A 15,469-nucleotide genomic window follows, 5' to 3' on the forward strand; every position below is an offset into this window, starting at 1 on the left:
GGTCGGCCGAACATGCTGAGCATGTTCGGCCGACCCGAAGCCACACGAAGCAAGCCGATGTACGGCTGATTTCAGCCGATGTACGGCTGAAATTAGCCGTACCAGCCTGAAGTGAATAGCCGAACAGTGTTCGGCTCACTTCCCTTCAGATCGGTCATTCACTCGGCTGCCCTCGGCAGCTTCGTGAATAGACCCCTTAGTCTCCTGAGCTTGCAAAAGTTTACTGAGGTCAGTAAACAAAATGAAGCTGTGTTCACTTTGTTAACCAATCATGTGGTAGCAAATGTGTTTTTTTTTCTAATTCCCCTGGCCCGATTGGTATTCAAAGTAAACACAGGCTCACCTTGTTTACTAACATTCACTTTGCACAGTGAACATTCACTTTGCTAAACAGCCCATTGAACAGTGAACATCCCCATTGAGTTACTGACCTGGAACAAGTATATAGAAAATGACTTCTGACACTACTCTGACTTTCCTGATCTGCACATTTTTTGCAGGTTGCTGACTATAGAAGCAATTGGATCAGAATAATGCAAGGCAGCTAGAATTTCCAGAAGAGCAGCAATGGCAGCTCCATTATTTCTCTTCTGAATGCTTAAATACAACAATCTGTTTCGATCATATCACTCAGTTGTTAGTATTACCAACTTGGGCCACTGGAGAATATGACAAGTTTTTAAAAAGTTCAGCAGTCCCTAGGCATCCTAAAAATGGTTGTTGTAAAGCCACTGAGCTAACACTTTATTTGAACAATACAACACAACAACAATAATATGATTTGCTAAATGAGTTCTGTATACAAGATAAAGTCACATTTGCATAAAACGCATTTAATTAACATATGGTTACTTCCTTCCATATGCTGAATTTAATTTTTCATACACATGAAGATAAATAATGTTTACACAGACATGAAGACTGAAGTAATCGATTCTCAATGGTTGTATTCTCTAGCAGCCAAATGCTAAATTTGTTGTGTATGTAATTATTAATTATTGCTTCAAATGTAATCACCCCATATATTATTTTAAAATGTGTACTTTGTAAAACCTGGCAAAGGGGTAATATACACATACACTAATGGTATATTTATGTTTAGCTGTTTTCTGTAGGTTAACTTCAGACTTTTTTCCCAGTTTGGATAAGGGGTGAAGTTTAATTGCTGACTCGGTCCCCAGTGTAGAGTGTTAGCCTCATTTCTTGTCTTGGTGACACACTTAAATATAGGGTGTTACCAGAACAGGAAGTGGTGAGAAATCTCCCAAAATGAGGTTTAGACAATAAGAATCTGACAGAGAGTCTAACACTTCCAAACTGTAAAAAAAAAAAAAGCTGTTTTTATTGCTGTTTATGTCTTCAATTACAGGGGGCAAGCAGTTAAGGGATGTTTCTCTGGTGTTTCCTGAATTTTGATTTAGCAACACTAAATTTTTTTATTTTGATATGATCACAGTCAGACTACTACATCAAAACTTTTTTTTTGAAGGAATGGGTGATGATTATTGGAATGAGTTGTTATACACATTCCTGTGTCTTTTGGTGTAAATAATTATACGACGCATGCTCCTGTCTACTGGATTAAAATTACAGCTTTTCAAAATACAGTTCATCTGCTCAAATGACAATGCACACAAAGAAGTTGCAATTTGGAAAGTAAACCATGTGCAGTAAACTCTCTGTTATCCAGTAAATAACTAATCAGAACTCTCATCTAATCAGAAAAAAAATCTCCTGTGTACTCACTGTTCTGTTGATCTGCAGCATTTATTATCCTGGAAACAATTGTGTGCCTATTTGTCTTAATTTGTTTTAAGTGTGTCTATTTGTCTTCATTTGCTTTTGATTACTGTATTTCAATATTAATATGAAGTCAATACAAAGTTTATGCCACTGGCGGAACTACCAGGGTCGCAAAGGTCGCAGCTGCGACCGGGCCCTGGAGTTCTGCCACTTAGATGGGGCCCAGGACAGGAGGACGGGCCCCAGAGGCGGCTCCACCGGCACTTCACTGAGACACGGCCGGCTCAGTCTCCAGCCCAGCAGCGAGAGCAGGAGGGGAGAGAGAGCGAGCCGACACACAGAGCAGAGGGATGAGAGAGGGAACTCCCGCGCTCCCCCGCCGAGGCTGCACTCCACAGTGCCCTGCTTGGACTCCGCTCCATCCTGCAGTGGCAGAGAACAGGACGATTGAACTACCGCCGGGCAGGCACTGACAGGGGAGGAGGTGGAGGACGCCGGGGCTGGTGCCAAGTACCGCCGGTCCAGTGAAGAAAGAGGTCGTTGATGGTCCGGTGCTCAGACCCTGCAGCGCTTACCATAGACAGTCTCTGTGGGTTGTGCAGGATCTATGGTGGGTTCTGTGGGGCCTCAGGTGGGTGCGTTGTTATGCCTTCTCTCTCTCTCTCTCTCTCTCTAGTGGCTGTCTCTCTCTCTCTTTACTCGCTGTCTCTCTCTCTCTCTTGTGGCTCTCTCTCTCTCTCTTTTTCTCTCTCTAGGGTTCTGTGGGGCCTCAGGTGGGTGCGTTGTTATGCCTTCTCTCTCTCTCTCTCTCTCTCTAGTGGCTGTCTCTCTTCGCTCTCTCTCCTGGCTGTCTCTCTTCACTCTCTCCTGGCTGTCTCTCTTCGCTCTCTCCTGGCTGTCTCTCTTCACTCTCTTCTGGCTGTCTCTCTTTGCTCTCTCCTGGCTGTCTCTCTTCGCTCTCTCCTTGCTGTCTCTCTTCGCGCTCTCCTGGCTGTCTCTCTTCGCTCTCTCTCCTGGCTGTCTCTCTTCGCTCTATCTCCTGGCTGTCTTTCTTCGCGCTCTCCTGGCTGTCTCTCTTCGCGCTCTCCTGGCTGTCTCTCTTCGCGCTCTCCTTGCTGTCTCTCTTCGCTCTCTCTCCTGGCTGTCTCTCTTCTCGCTCTCTCTCTCTTTGCTCTATCTCCTGGCTGTCTCTCTTCACTCTCTCCTGGCTGTCTCTCTTCGCTCTCTTCGCTCTTTTGCTATGCCTTCTCTCTCTCTAGTGGCTGTCCCTCTTAGCTCTCTCCTGACTGTCTCTCTTCACTCTCTCCTGGCTGTCTCTCTTCGCTCTCTCCGGGCTGTCTCTCTCGCTCTCCCTCCTGGCTGTCTCTCTTTGCTCGCTCACCCTCCTGGCTGTCTCTCTTTGCTCGCTCTCGCTCCTGGCTGCTAGAGCGTAGGGGTTTTGCTTTAAGAAAAGGTGGCAACCCTAATCAGCTCACCTCCCGGGTGAAAGGGGACCAATTATGCTATGGTATAGTATGGGGTATGTCATTAGTGAGACCTATTTCTAACTCTCAAGCAACCAGGAACTACATTAATCTGCATTTGTTTCATGAACTCATATAATGAGATACAAGCCTGGTGCTGACATTTGCATACTTCAAAATATCTTAACATTTATGACAGTAGTTGCACATATCAGTATCAGGAAATAATTTAAAAAAATGCAGAAGTGAATAAGTCCAGACACTTTATAATTAACAATTTTTTTAATACATGCCAGACTTTGCAAAATTAAACATTGTATGGATGTTTATTAGAAAGCATCAGGTTGATGCACTTTGAGATGGCTAATGATGGAATGGTGGTTGAGCTAGATGTCAGTAATGACAGTTGAACGTCCCTTTGCCTTCCCAGCCCCCTTCATATATTCTCAGGCATAGGATGACAAAGGGAAGCCCACGGGTCACATGACTTCCGTTAATAAAGCAAAGGCCATCTGTTAAATGATGAATGCATTTTTAAAATTAATGAAAAACAAAGATATTCTGAACAGGTTTGGTAATATTAAAACAACAGTTGAAACATACAAAATGTATTAATCTGATGAGTTGTTAAAGAAAAAGGTTTTTATTACTCTTCCATTTTAGTTGGCATAGGTAGCTTACAATTACTAGGGTTGAAATACTCAACATGTAGGGAGTTTTCACTTTACAAAGTCAATGTTCACTTAGGGAATATTTGTCTTTCACATAATTGAAAGAGTGAATGAAACGTAGTGTGTTATCTTATTTGCTAAGCTATATAAACATTAACTTTGCAAAGTTAAAATACTTTTTCTTTTAGTAAATCAACCCAATTGTATTGTGCTACCACCTTCTCATTTTTTAACCAGAATTGGTGGAAAAGGAGTCCATCTTTGGAGAGGGAGGTAACAAAATCAGTCATGTGATTCTGTTCCATGTAAAATTAATTTCTTCTACCTTTTACTTATAAAATAATATTTTTTGTAATAAAATCTTTCAATTAGTTTACATGGATCACAATTGCTTTCCTCTTAGAACATTTTCATAATTTTATTGAGAAAACTAATTAATGGTGCTGTAATTAATTTGTTTCCATATTGATTTATTTGATTTGGTTTACAATGTTGTTAGATGGGTGCCCAAGAGTACTAGAATTCACTAAGATTTTTCTTCAATGTTCTCTAACTAAGATGTAATCTGCCAACATGTTGCCCCAAAATTATTTTTAAAACTGTAGGTAGTTTTCTAGCATTACTTTACTTTCTGAGATTTATAATGGGTGTAAGGTAATGTGCAACCATGTGATCCTGGCCCAAAAAGGTTTATTAAAGTGAACCGAACCCCTATGTTCACTTCATACATCTAGTTATGTGCAGGTAAACCTTACCCTGTGCATGAGTTGTCTGAAGAAAACAAAGATTGACTTCAGTTCACTTTAGGTAAAGTGTAGGGCAGAAGCATCAGGGCAAAATATAAAAAACATAATCAGTACATCTCTCCAATATATGCAACATTTCCCCACATTTTGTATCTTTAAAAATGCTGTAAATACAGGAGAATACCTGTTGATCCTGCCAGAAATCTAGTGAACTTGGATTTCTCTCTCCCTCTGCTGCACTGAACTCTCTAGCAGTGTTATTATCCCTGAGAACCAAAAAAAAACAAAAAACTCTGGGAGTCTCCTACTATGGGTTTTACTGTCTCATACCTCTCTAAAGAATGTTGGCCCATAACTTGCATTTGTATAAATAAAAAGTAGCCACCACAGAGGGGGTCAACTACATATTTACTTATGGGCTAAATGCTGTTTAAACATACGAGGGGGAGTTTATGAAAACTGGAGCAGATGTGCATGGTAACTAATCAGCTTCTCCCTTTCATTTTCAAACCTTAACTAAACAGACTGAGGAGAGAAGCTGATTGGATGCCATGGGCAACTGCTTCAGATTCTGTCTTCTGAGGTTTTGATAAATTCCCCCAAAGATCTTTGTTGAAATATTATCAGAAAAATTACAAATAGCACAGTTGTGTAAAAAAAATCTAGTAAACTTCCACCAATTAAAATTGTTACCAACAATCATCAGAGACACAGCCTGAACCCCATTCATGTATAAATAGGCTATGTCATATATCACTGCAATACTCCTAATAGATATTGTTAAATATTGATAAATGTGCAACTAAAATTACCTCTAGTCTTTCTTATAGTCTTCAGTGTATGCTACTGCTTGTCAATTTTCATATAAAGAAGCATAGAGAAGTAGAAAATACCTGTGTGTTTATCAGCTCTTTCCCATCATATCTGAGAGAATCACATTATAGCCCTTATCACTCTGCACAGCCCGATTCCACCAAGACATATGTCCAATATATGGTCAATGCCACATCTGAGCCACTAAACTTCTAAGCATCACAGTCCCATCAATGCTGTTCACCGGGCCCCCCTTAATGCATGTTCATTCTAAATCATATAATATACACCAGCCCTTAGGTACATTGCCCACGAGAGTCCTTTAGCACCATGGGGTACATAGTCCACAGAGGGCTTCAGCTACAACCCCTGAAGGCTAGTGGTCTGAATTATGATGGTCCTCTTCATAGTGTACTTGGCGGCTCCATTTTGCAGTACTTAGCATGGGCATATCTAGGTGGCACTAAGGGTGGAAGTCAGTGGTGAGCGAGAGTTACAAACCTGAAACTCTAGGAAGTGCAACCAGTGTGTTTCATCCACATGACTTCATCAGGGTCAGTATTATCATTCCTGACCAGTTCCCCTCTGTAAACTACAAAACACTTCCCACATGTCATGGAATCTATGTGTCCTTCCTGTCCTAGGGAGACAACTGTGCTCCTCCATAGATACAGTACAGTGTAGTGTGAGTGTTGTCACCCTAGAACGGGAAGTGTGTTACTGGCAGGTTCATCAGGTAAAATAAAATTAAAAAAGCTGGCATCAGGGCTGTTAAAACAGACTTCCGGTGGCTTTTGCAGTAGAAGCGATTCTGACAGCTCAGCTGCCATCAGATCGCTTCTACGGGCCGGTGAAGGGTCTCCCCCGCCCGACACCCCCACCATGTTTCCCGGGCTCCGTTGCCCGCCCTGCAGGCCCGGGACTGGCTTCTTTGGTGTCAGCGGGAATCCGGGGAGGAGATGGATGAACCTCCGTTCGTCGATCCCCTCCCCATTAAATAAAGTTAAAAAGTTTTTAAAAAAACAGTTTTTAATAGTAACAATAAATACAATAAATGTAAAAAAACATAGAATTTTTTTTAAGTCCCCCGCGAGCATGCGCGTCTTCCTGTAAACACGCGTCGGGTTTGCCTACATATGAAAACGATGAACGCGCTACACATGTTGGGCATCACTGCGCACGCCTGAGTGAGAGCAATAATTCTAGGGCCAGTATTTGTGGGTATATCTAAACTGACCTGTGGGGGCTTTTAAAGCGTCGTCCATGTACTTTTTTGGGTACTGAATTTTGTCGCCGTTTCACGGACGCATGCAATTTTTAACCTGGGCATGTTGGGTATCTATTTACTTGTTGTAACCTCATCTTTTTTGTTGCATTTAAAAGATGGGTATTTTATGGTGTTTTGGGGCATTTAAGTGCATTTGTCACTAAATTGTGGTGTTTGATAAGGAGTTGCGACATACAAATTATGAACTGCCACCATTTTATTCTATGGGGTCTTAACTTTCAGAAAATATATCATGTTTGGGGGTTTTAAGTAATTTTCAGGCCTAAAATGTGGAATATAACATGGGTGCAAAAAATAAAATAAAATATGCCTCAGTCATGAAGGGGTTAAAAAAAGATAACCAATGTAGCCATGACAGCTAAGCACTGTTAATCTGCAATATAAAAATATTTGTTCTTTGATTTAGATTTAGAACATTTACATTTTCCCCATTCCCACAGTGTTATGTGACAGCATCAGAGAGCTATTGGTGGTATGCTGACCACACAGAACTAAAATACACAACACATGATTTTAATTTCATTGATTGTATATTCATTACATGTTTAACATTGCCTTTAGTTTGGGAAGCCAAGATTTGCTACTCCTTTTTTTTTTTTCCAACCAATACCACTTATATCAATTATATATATGATTCACAAAAGCATGAAGAGAGGCGATGAGAAGTGAAATGAAGTGAAGTGAATCTGAAATCACTTCAAACATCCAGTCATGTTTAGGGGCAATTAAAAAAAAAAGAATAAAGGACCACTGCACCTCTGTCCATAGTTTATTAACCATGGTGCAAATTATCATCTTTGGCAAATGACAGTAGTACATCAGTATCTCAAATTACACATGTGGTCACAATATTCATAACGACTTCAATTGTCTTGAAAAACATATCTGAAGTGTATATATAGAGCATACTGCCATTTACAAACACTGTTCATATCTTTCTGGTTTAAAACACATACAAATTTGCACATATTACACCAAATCGAATAAAAATAGATCTTAACTTTTATTATACCTGGCACCCTTCATCCAGTATGTTAGTATGGCAGAAGGGTTAACTCTACTAGCTAAAGCTTTGTCATGAAATTCTTAGTTTTTAGTGCTAGAGGGAAAGCCTCATTCTCAAGAAGCCTAGTACAAATCCATGTTTGAAGCCATTTTGGGACACTTAAAAAAAATCCTATAGCTAAAAAATGTTAGACACTTTTCCAAATCTCGTAGCACTAAAATGGCTAGGTTCCAGGAAGCAATCTGAAAATGTTGAAGCCATAAATACAGTGCCGGAAGCATTTCTTAGACCCATGGTTAATATTTATGACTGTTTCCAGGTTGAAAATATAAATAATACACAGCATGGAGTAAAAAAATCAATTTAAAATTTGTCAGATAAGTACAAGAGGAAAGCCATAAATAAAACGTAATGGGGCTGATCTGAAAAGCTATGGCTTAACCACAATCATACCGCTGCTTAAAACAGTACAGTAGCACATTTATAAAGCACACCACTGTGCTTTAGAAACATACTTTCTGCTTCCTTGCTTTAGGACTCTGAACAGATTTTGACAGGCCAAGTGACAACATGACATGCAGAAAACCCTCTGAAAGAGACCACAGGCTCCATACAGCACTCTGCATTTTATGAATAAAATGTAGAAAGCAGGCACGGTGTGGAGTAATCACTGCAATGTCCTGCAGATAGCAGATATGCACATGCACTCTCATTTATGAATTGGCCCTCTGTTTAAAATTTTGTATCAGTTAGTTTTTATTCTGAATTGCTAGTTTTGGATCTGGAAATACGTTTATAATGTTGGGCTATATTGGTATTCTTGAATAATGCAAGCATTGCAGAGAATTAAAGTGTGTGTAAACCCTAAATCTATTTTTCAGTATGTACAGTATGGCATCATGCCTTAGGGTATACTGTTTAAAGCAAACAGTTTTTTGTGAATCTGTTGCAAAATTTCTTACATAGAAATCCTGCCAGTTACAGCACGCCCTGTTTCAGGCTCATAACGCTAAGCCACTGCTCCACAATTAGTGATAGCATTTCCCAACTGCCATGCAAACTCCTTTAGTTGGCTGTTGGGCTGCATATCAGGCATGCAGAAGGAGACATGCGCAGACCTGATAGATCTAATTGAAGGAGTGCAGATGACATTGTGACAATACTGCGGTTATTTGCAAGACAGTGGCTTAAGATTGATAGCCTACGACAGGAAGCTGTTACCGGCAGGATCTCCATTTAATAAACTTGGCAACAGGCTCACAAAAAAAGCTGCAACCTGTTGCCCAACATACTGAAAGTAGGTTTAGGGCCTATATACAATTTTAATATGGAAAAGGAAGAAAAAATATTCTCCTTGGGTCTCCATCATCAGGTGAAAAAGTTATTGTCCCAGTTTAATTTTTTTTGTCATTGTAACTAGTTAGTGCTGAAAGAAGAGAGGTATAGAGAATGTATTTCTGATAACAGAGCTTTCTGCAAAATGAACATTACTCTGACATATGTTTACAAGTCTTTGCTAACCAGTATATTACTTTCTTAATTACTTTTATAATGAAAGAATCCTTTAAATGATAGTTTGTCCTCTACCTGATGTGCTTCTGGGTAAATCTAAATGTGCATAGATCTGTTTACATAAATTGTCAATAGATAGATGGGAAGACCAGTCGAGCCTATGCATATGGCTTCGGCTCGACTGAGCCGCTCAGCCGACTTCGGGAGCTGTACGGGCTATACTGAACCGAAGGGTCCTAGGGCCGAAGCTAGCCGAAGGATCGGCCGAAGCTACGGCTAGATCCTTCGGATCAGCCGAAGTTACGGCTAGATCCTTCGGCAGCTTAGTGAATAGACCCCCTATATTATAGCTGATGGTGGTCTATATGGTGGTCTATATTACCTATGCCTTAAATTAAACAATAAGTTGAACACATGCAAAATACCTGAAATGCCTATACATATTTTGGTATGATTTCAGTTTCTGCAGGATGAAATAAGCAAGACTGCTGCAAATGATTCCTTTTTCATGAGCTACCTCTTGTTAATCAACAAACAGTTTGGAATATATTTACTTTTACATAATTCTTCTTGAAAGCTAATGCTGAAGTGCGTTCTGTGCATTAGAAGACTCTTATTATATAGGCTGACCATTAAAACAGCTGCATATATTTGAAATTCAAATAAACATTAATCCTTAAGTAAAATATTTAAAAGCCCCAGTTATTGGTAATGATGTAGGTGCAGGATTATTGCTGTCAATTGTAATTAGAACCAGATTAAAATTGAGTGTTTGAGCTCATACTGAGCAACATATAATCAGTAGCTTTTAACTAGAACTAAACTTGTTACATCTCCTTATCCAGGCAGTACAGAGTTTATGTAGAGATAAGTATCATTAAGTTTATGACCTTGACTTTGATTTGTTATTGCAACAGTAATTTGCATTAGCACACACAGATGCTTTTATGTCAAAAGAAAGTCGTATTAGTACTTTACTTATATCTGCCTTGACGTGAGCCAGCACAGCTTTTAAATTTAGGGTCAACAATAAATAGAGTAGTATTTCACTTTCTTCCATGGCTCACTCTTTGTATAAGTAATTTTTAATGTGAAATGTGTGAAATAGCCCGTCAGCTTCTAGGTGCTTCTTTTTATCCTCATTTGTTTTACAATATACACTAAGGGGTCTATGCACTAAGCTGCCGTAGGCAGCCGAGTGAATGACCGACCTGAAGTGAAGTGAGCCGAACAATCTATTAAAAAATTATAAATATGCAATAGCAATGCAAATCAGGTAGCCTCTGCTGTATGTGGTCATTATGTGCTTCTTGAGGCTTTCCAATAATCAATTACCAACTTGAAGCAGAAAGTTTACCCTCCTTGTGCTTTTTTTTTTGCCTTCCAGGTTTACTCCAGAAGATATCGAGAGGTACACACAGGCATCAGAGGATAACTGCTTTGCATTCTCATTGCAGATTTACAAACTTTATTGTATGGAAGGAGTTGCCTAAAATGTTAAATATGTAAAAATTCTATAAAAAAAAAAATGATCATGCACTGAACCAGAATTATACAACGTCATGTTCCTGAAATCTTTATTTCTCTGATGACTGGATAACAGACAAAATAAATGACAACTTAAAAAAAAAAAGGAAAAAGATTTTAGCTGCTGCTTGCTTTTTATAGCCTTTTTGTTCTATAATAGCAGTTATAAATTTTATTATACACTTTAAAAGGAACTGAAAACACTCATCATTAATGAGATCATCATGCCTGTCTGGCATGGGAATGAGAATTAATTGTTGAATTCTGGATTTGACATAGTGTGAAATACTTGTATGAGAAGGAATGGCCCATTTGATAAATAAGCTTTCTTATCTGGTATCCACCAGCATTGGAGGAAGGAGACATACAGTATCTTTGTATTTCAAATTCAAAAACTAATGCTTTGTAGCATTTTCTTGATGGTACAATTGTTTAATTACTGTATACATTCTTATCTTCTTGACATAAACTCACATTGTAGAACATATCTACACTTCAGTATCCATATGCAACATATATACAGCTGTAGCAAACAAACTATCCAGTAAATACAAAAGGACAAAAGTGTGTGATAACTGTTTTTCACAACAGCTAATAAAAGAAAAGAAAGAAGACATATAAACAAGCATTATCAATGAACACCCTTTTAGTACCAGTAATGGAATGCACTGAACTGAATGAAAATGTCTTATCTACTTGGGGAACCTCAAGGATGTAACCGCGGTGAGAAGCAGTTCCCATCTCCTGCAGGCCACAAATCATACATAGACATTTAAAAAAAAATAATAACATATATTGATAAGACTGTTTACATTAAAGGAATGTCCTATGTTAAAAAAAAACATTGAAAAGATTGCACATCCCCGAAGCACTACCCATTCCCCCGAAGTAGGATAATTACATGGAAACCAGTTTCACCTGTATCCATTTACTGGCATAAAACATTTCAACTGCAAGAAGGGCTAAAGTTATACATAGGGGTCTATTCACGAAGCAGCCAAAGGATATAGCCGTAGCTTCAGTAGAACCGAAGGGCTGCTGTACGGGCTATTCACAATAGCCTTTACAACTCCCGAACTTAGCCGAGCGGCTCAGTCGAGCCGAAGGCATATGCCTGAAAGACGAAGCTGGCCAAGCGGCAGGCCAATGGCAGGCCGACAGCCTGCTTCTGACAGCTGGGCGGAGCCAGACGGGTGGCTCCGGTCACTGGCAGAGAGATCAGAGTCCCTGGTTACCAGCTAACCAGGGACACCGATCTCCAGACAGCAAACTCTCCCGGGCGGCCCAGGAGAGAAACACTGCTTTTTCTTAGTTTCGGTTCTGCTCGGTCCCTATGAGGGACCGAGCAGAACAGCCGAGCCGAATGCCGCTCAGCGGCATTCGGCTATTCACTCACTGCTGTTCGACATCTATAAGAATAGACTGAACAGCAGCGAGTAGCCTGCCAGAGGTTCGGCTTAGCCGATCCAGATGTTGGATCGGCTGAGTTGAACTCCTCCTGCACTTCATGTCGGCCGAACATGCTGAGAATGTTCGGCAGACCCGAAGCCACGTGAAGCCACCCGATGTATGACCGTACCAGCCTGAAGTGAATAGCCGAACAGCGTTCGGCTCACTTCACTTTAGGTCGGTCATTCACTCGGCTGCCTACGGCAGCTTAATGAATAGACCCCATAGTTTTATGAACTGGTCATGGTGAAGTAAGGGGCAAAATTGCTGACCCCAAACTTGTTTTTGTGTTTGGACAAAACCCATAGATTATTGACAGGGCAAATGCTTTATGGACACATCACCATCAATAAACTGTCAATAATTACAGTTAATAGATCTATGTGGTAACATTTATGTTGTATTAGGGCATATGTACACAGGTATTTGTTTGTTTGTCATGACTACTTCTCCCATAACAGAAGTCAATGGAAATTCAAAAGCAGCTCAAAGCAGTCCCAATCAGCTAGGAAGGAGGTCAGGATTAGCTGTGACACAACTATAACACATTACAAATGCAAGCTGAATGTACCTGAAAGCATGCTGCATTGTTGTCTACGCAAGTCATTATTAACATTTTAGCAGTTATATCATATATTAATCCTTAAGCATCATGTGTGACAGGAGCTCTGCACAACAAACAGAATTACGGTATCTAACATCTGGGAGACAACTAAAATATAAATAATCAATAATGCTTAAAATTAATAAACTACTAGAATACAATATATGTTTGTTATACTTAAATACAAGAACACAATTATTACACGGACTCTGAAGGCAACCTCAATCAGCCTCAACACAGTTGGAAAATATGAGGTCACAGCACAATTGCTGTGTACAATGCTTCAACTACAGACATAGGGGGTTATTCACAAAGCTAGCCGAAGAATCAGCCGTAGCTCCGGCTGAACCTTCGGCTAGCTTGGGCCACCAGAGCCCTTTGGTTCAGTAGAACTGAAGGGCTGGTGTACGGGCTATTCACTGTAGCCCATAAAGCTCCCGAAGCTGGCTTTAACCCGAAGGCATATGCTTAGGCTCGACTGAGCCAAAGTGAAACCCGAAGCGGGCCGGAAGCCTTGCAACTGACAGCTGGGCAGAGCCAGCTGTAATCTGACAGCTGGTTCTGCCCAGTTGCAATGACAGATCAGTGTCCCCAGGTTACCTTAACTGGCACTTCCTGTCCCACGTCCCAAGTCTCTGCGGGTGCATGCTGCTGCATCAGCTTACCCTGTGTCTCTCCTCGTCTCCCGGCCAAAGATCTGAACTGCGCCTCAAGATCCTTTGCAGCCGCCCGAGCATCTTCAGATCTTCAGACATGAGCGTGCGGCGGAGACACAGGTAAGTTTTAACCATTTTAAAAAGTTTTTTATGTTTTTGCATATATCTACTGCTTGCTAGCAGTAGATATATGCAAAGACACACAAGGGCTTAATAACCCTTTCATGTATTGAAACTTACCAGTCCTAAGATTTGATAGCTGAATCTGTCCCAATTTTTCAGGCTTAGAACATTTTCAGCAAGTACAAAACATGCCTATTGATTTTGCTAAAAAGACAGTGTCCTTGCCAGCTGAACTGAAAGCACAAACATTTATCTTCCCCCTATATAATACTAATTCCACCTCCCACCATGTAATGTAGATGAAGAGAGGAAGACATGTTTGAAGTCCAGCCTAGGTGACAACCATGGCTCCTTCCATAGATACAGTGCAGTTTAGTATGCAGGATCGCTAAATGAAAATAAAGGGGAAAAACAGGGAACTAATGCAGCCACCTCATTTAAGGACTGGTAAGCTGCAATACATTCAATGTTAGTTTTTGGGTTTACATACACTTTAACTGCTGTAGAAAGAAGTCCAGTCACTAATCTGGCTTCTCTGTCTGGCAGGGTTGTATAAATATCAAGACTGCATGAACAGAAATACAAATGGATTCCATATATGTTTCAACTTTGTATTAGATATTTGCCTGGAGTTCAACTTCAAAGGATAGCTGTACATTTGACTGAAAACATATTTTAGTTACAAAGCAGTAACGGACTGTCTCCCTGGCTATAAGTAAGTGCCTGTGTAGCCCCAGAAGATGACCCTTTGAATTTATTGTTTACAGCTGTGGTTGCTACCTTCAGACCAGTGTGCAGGTTGCTTCATATTGGACATTGTTTATTAGCCATCATGAAGCAGATATTTTCACTTGTGTGCATCATTAAGGTAGACACTGGAACCATTCACAGAAGCAGTACTGCTGGTGGCTCATAACACTGCTGTGGCGGCCATCTTACACGGTTACCTTTTTATAACTAATGCCCAATCCATGGCTGCCTAACACCTGAGTTTTTAGTTACAGCTACTTTAACAACAATAAAACATAATTTAGGTCAATACATAGGTTGACAGTTTTCTATAAGACCACGGATAATCCAAAGCAAACAGTGTGTCCATGCCTTTCAGAAACAGTTAGTCACTTACTTGTATTAATTTTCTGCAGAGATATGTGCTTTTCCAATTGCCTCCTTAATTTGACTTCGGCTCCATACTTGCCAGTGGTCCCATTATCAGCAAGAATGAAATGAGAGTGCATACTGTTAAGTACTGTCAGTTTACTCATGGGGTTAGACATGGTTTGATACGGTCGCACCACCTTTAGGAGACAGTAAAATTAGTAATGTTAGTAAAATAGGAAATACATATTAATATTTCATGTAAAATGCATAACCTCATCTCAAGCAAGTTCTGTATAGTAGCAAAACTGTTTTTAAGGTTTTTCTTCTTATTTAAATCAGAACTCTGGATAGAGGGATTTTTTAAATTTTAGGTTGTGTAAACATTACCTCAACTGAGGCATATGCCATCACTGGAGAACTGCTTTGTACTTCAAAATCTATACTTTTCTCTATGCCGGGGCTAAGCTTCAGCTCTCATACATGGAAGCGCTAGGTGTTGTTTATCTGCCCTCCTTTACGCTTGGCCATTCACAAAATTTTTTGTTTGTGAATGGTTAATATTATGCACAGTGTGCTGAGATTGGCCAAACAGAAATTAGGGTGGATAAATTACACTAGTGCTTGCGTGTGCAAGAGCCTTAGTACTCATATACCCAGGGGGCTGAAAGTATAGGAGAGCAGTACTATCCGGCATAAAGTATAGATTTTCAAGTACAGAGCAGTGATGACATACACCTTAGTAAAGGTCATGTTTGTTTAGACACCAA

General features: G+C 40.2%; 1 protein-coding gene across 4 annotated transcripts in view; it reads right to left on the reverse strand.

Annotated features, from left to right (window-relative positions):
* The window catches only part of TRPM3 (transient receptor potential cation channel subfamily M member 3), a 522,236-nt gene that overhangs the window by 148,391 nt on the left and 358,376 nt on the right, over positions 1 to 15,469 (reverse strand). For all 4 annotated transcript variants that reach the window (XM_018555656.1, XM_018555654.1, XM_018555657.1 and 1 more), the window contains exon 6: positions 14,728 to 14,899. In XM_018555656.1, coding sequence (XP_018411158.1) covers positions 14,728 to 14,899 — 172 coding nt within the window. The remainder of the gene's footprint in view (positions 1 to 14,727; positions 14,900 to 15,469) is intronic.

Source organism: Nanorana parkeri, unplaced genomic scaffold (genome assembly GCF_000935625.1).
Source record: "Nanorana parkeri isolate BGI_ZX_2015 unplaced genomic scaffold, ASM93562v1 scaffold206, whole genome shotgun sequence".
Classification (NCBI taxonomy): domain Eukaryota; kingdom Metazoa; phylum Chordata; class Amphibia; order Anura; family Dicroglossidae; genus Nanorana; species Nanorana parkeri.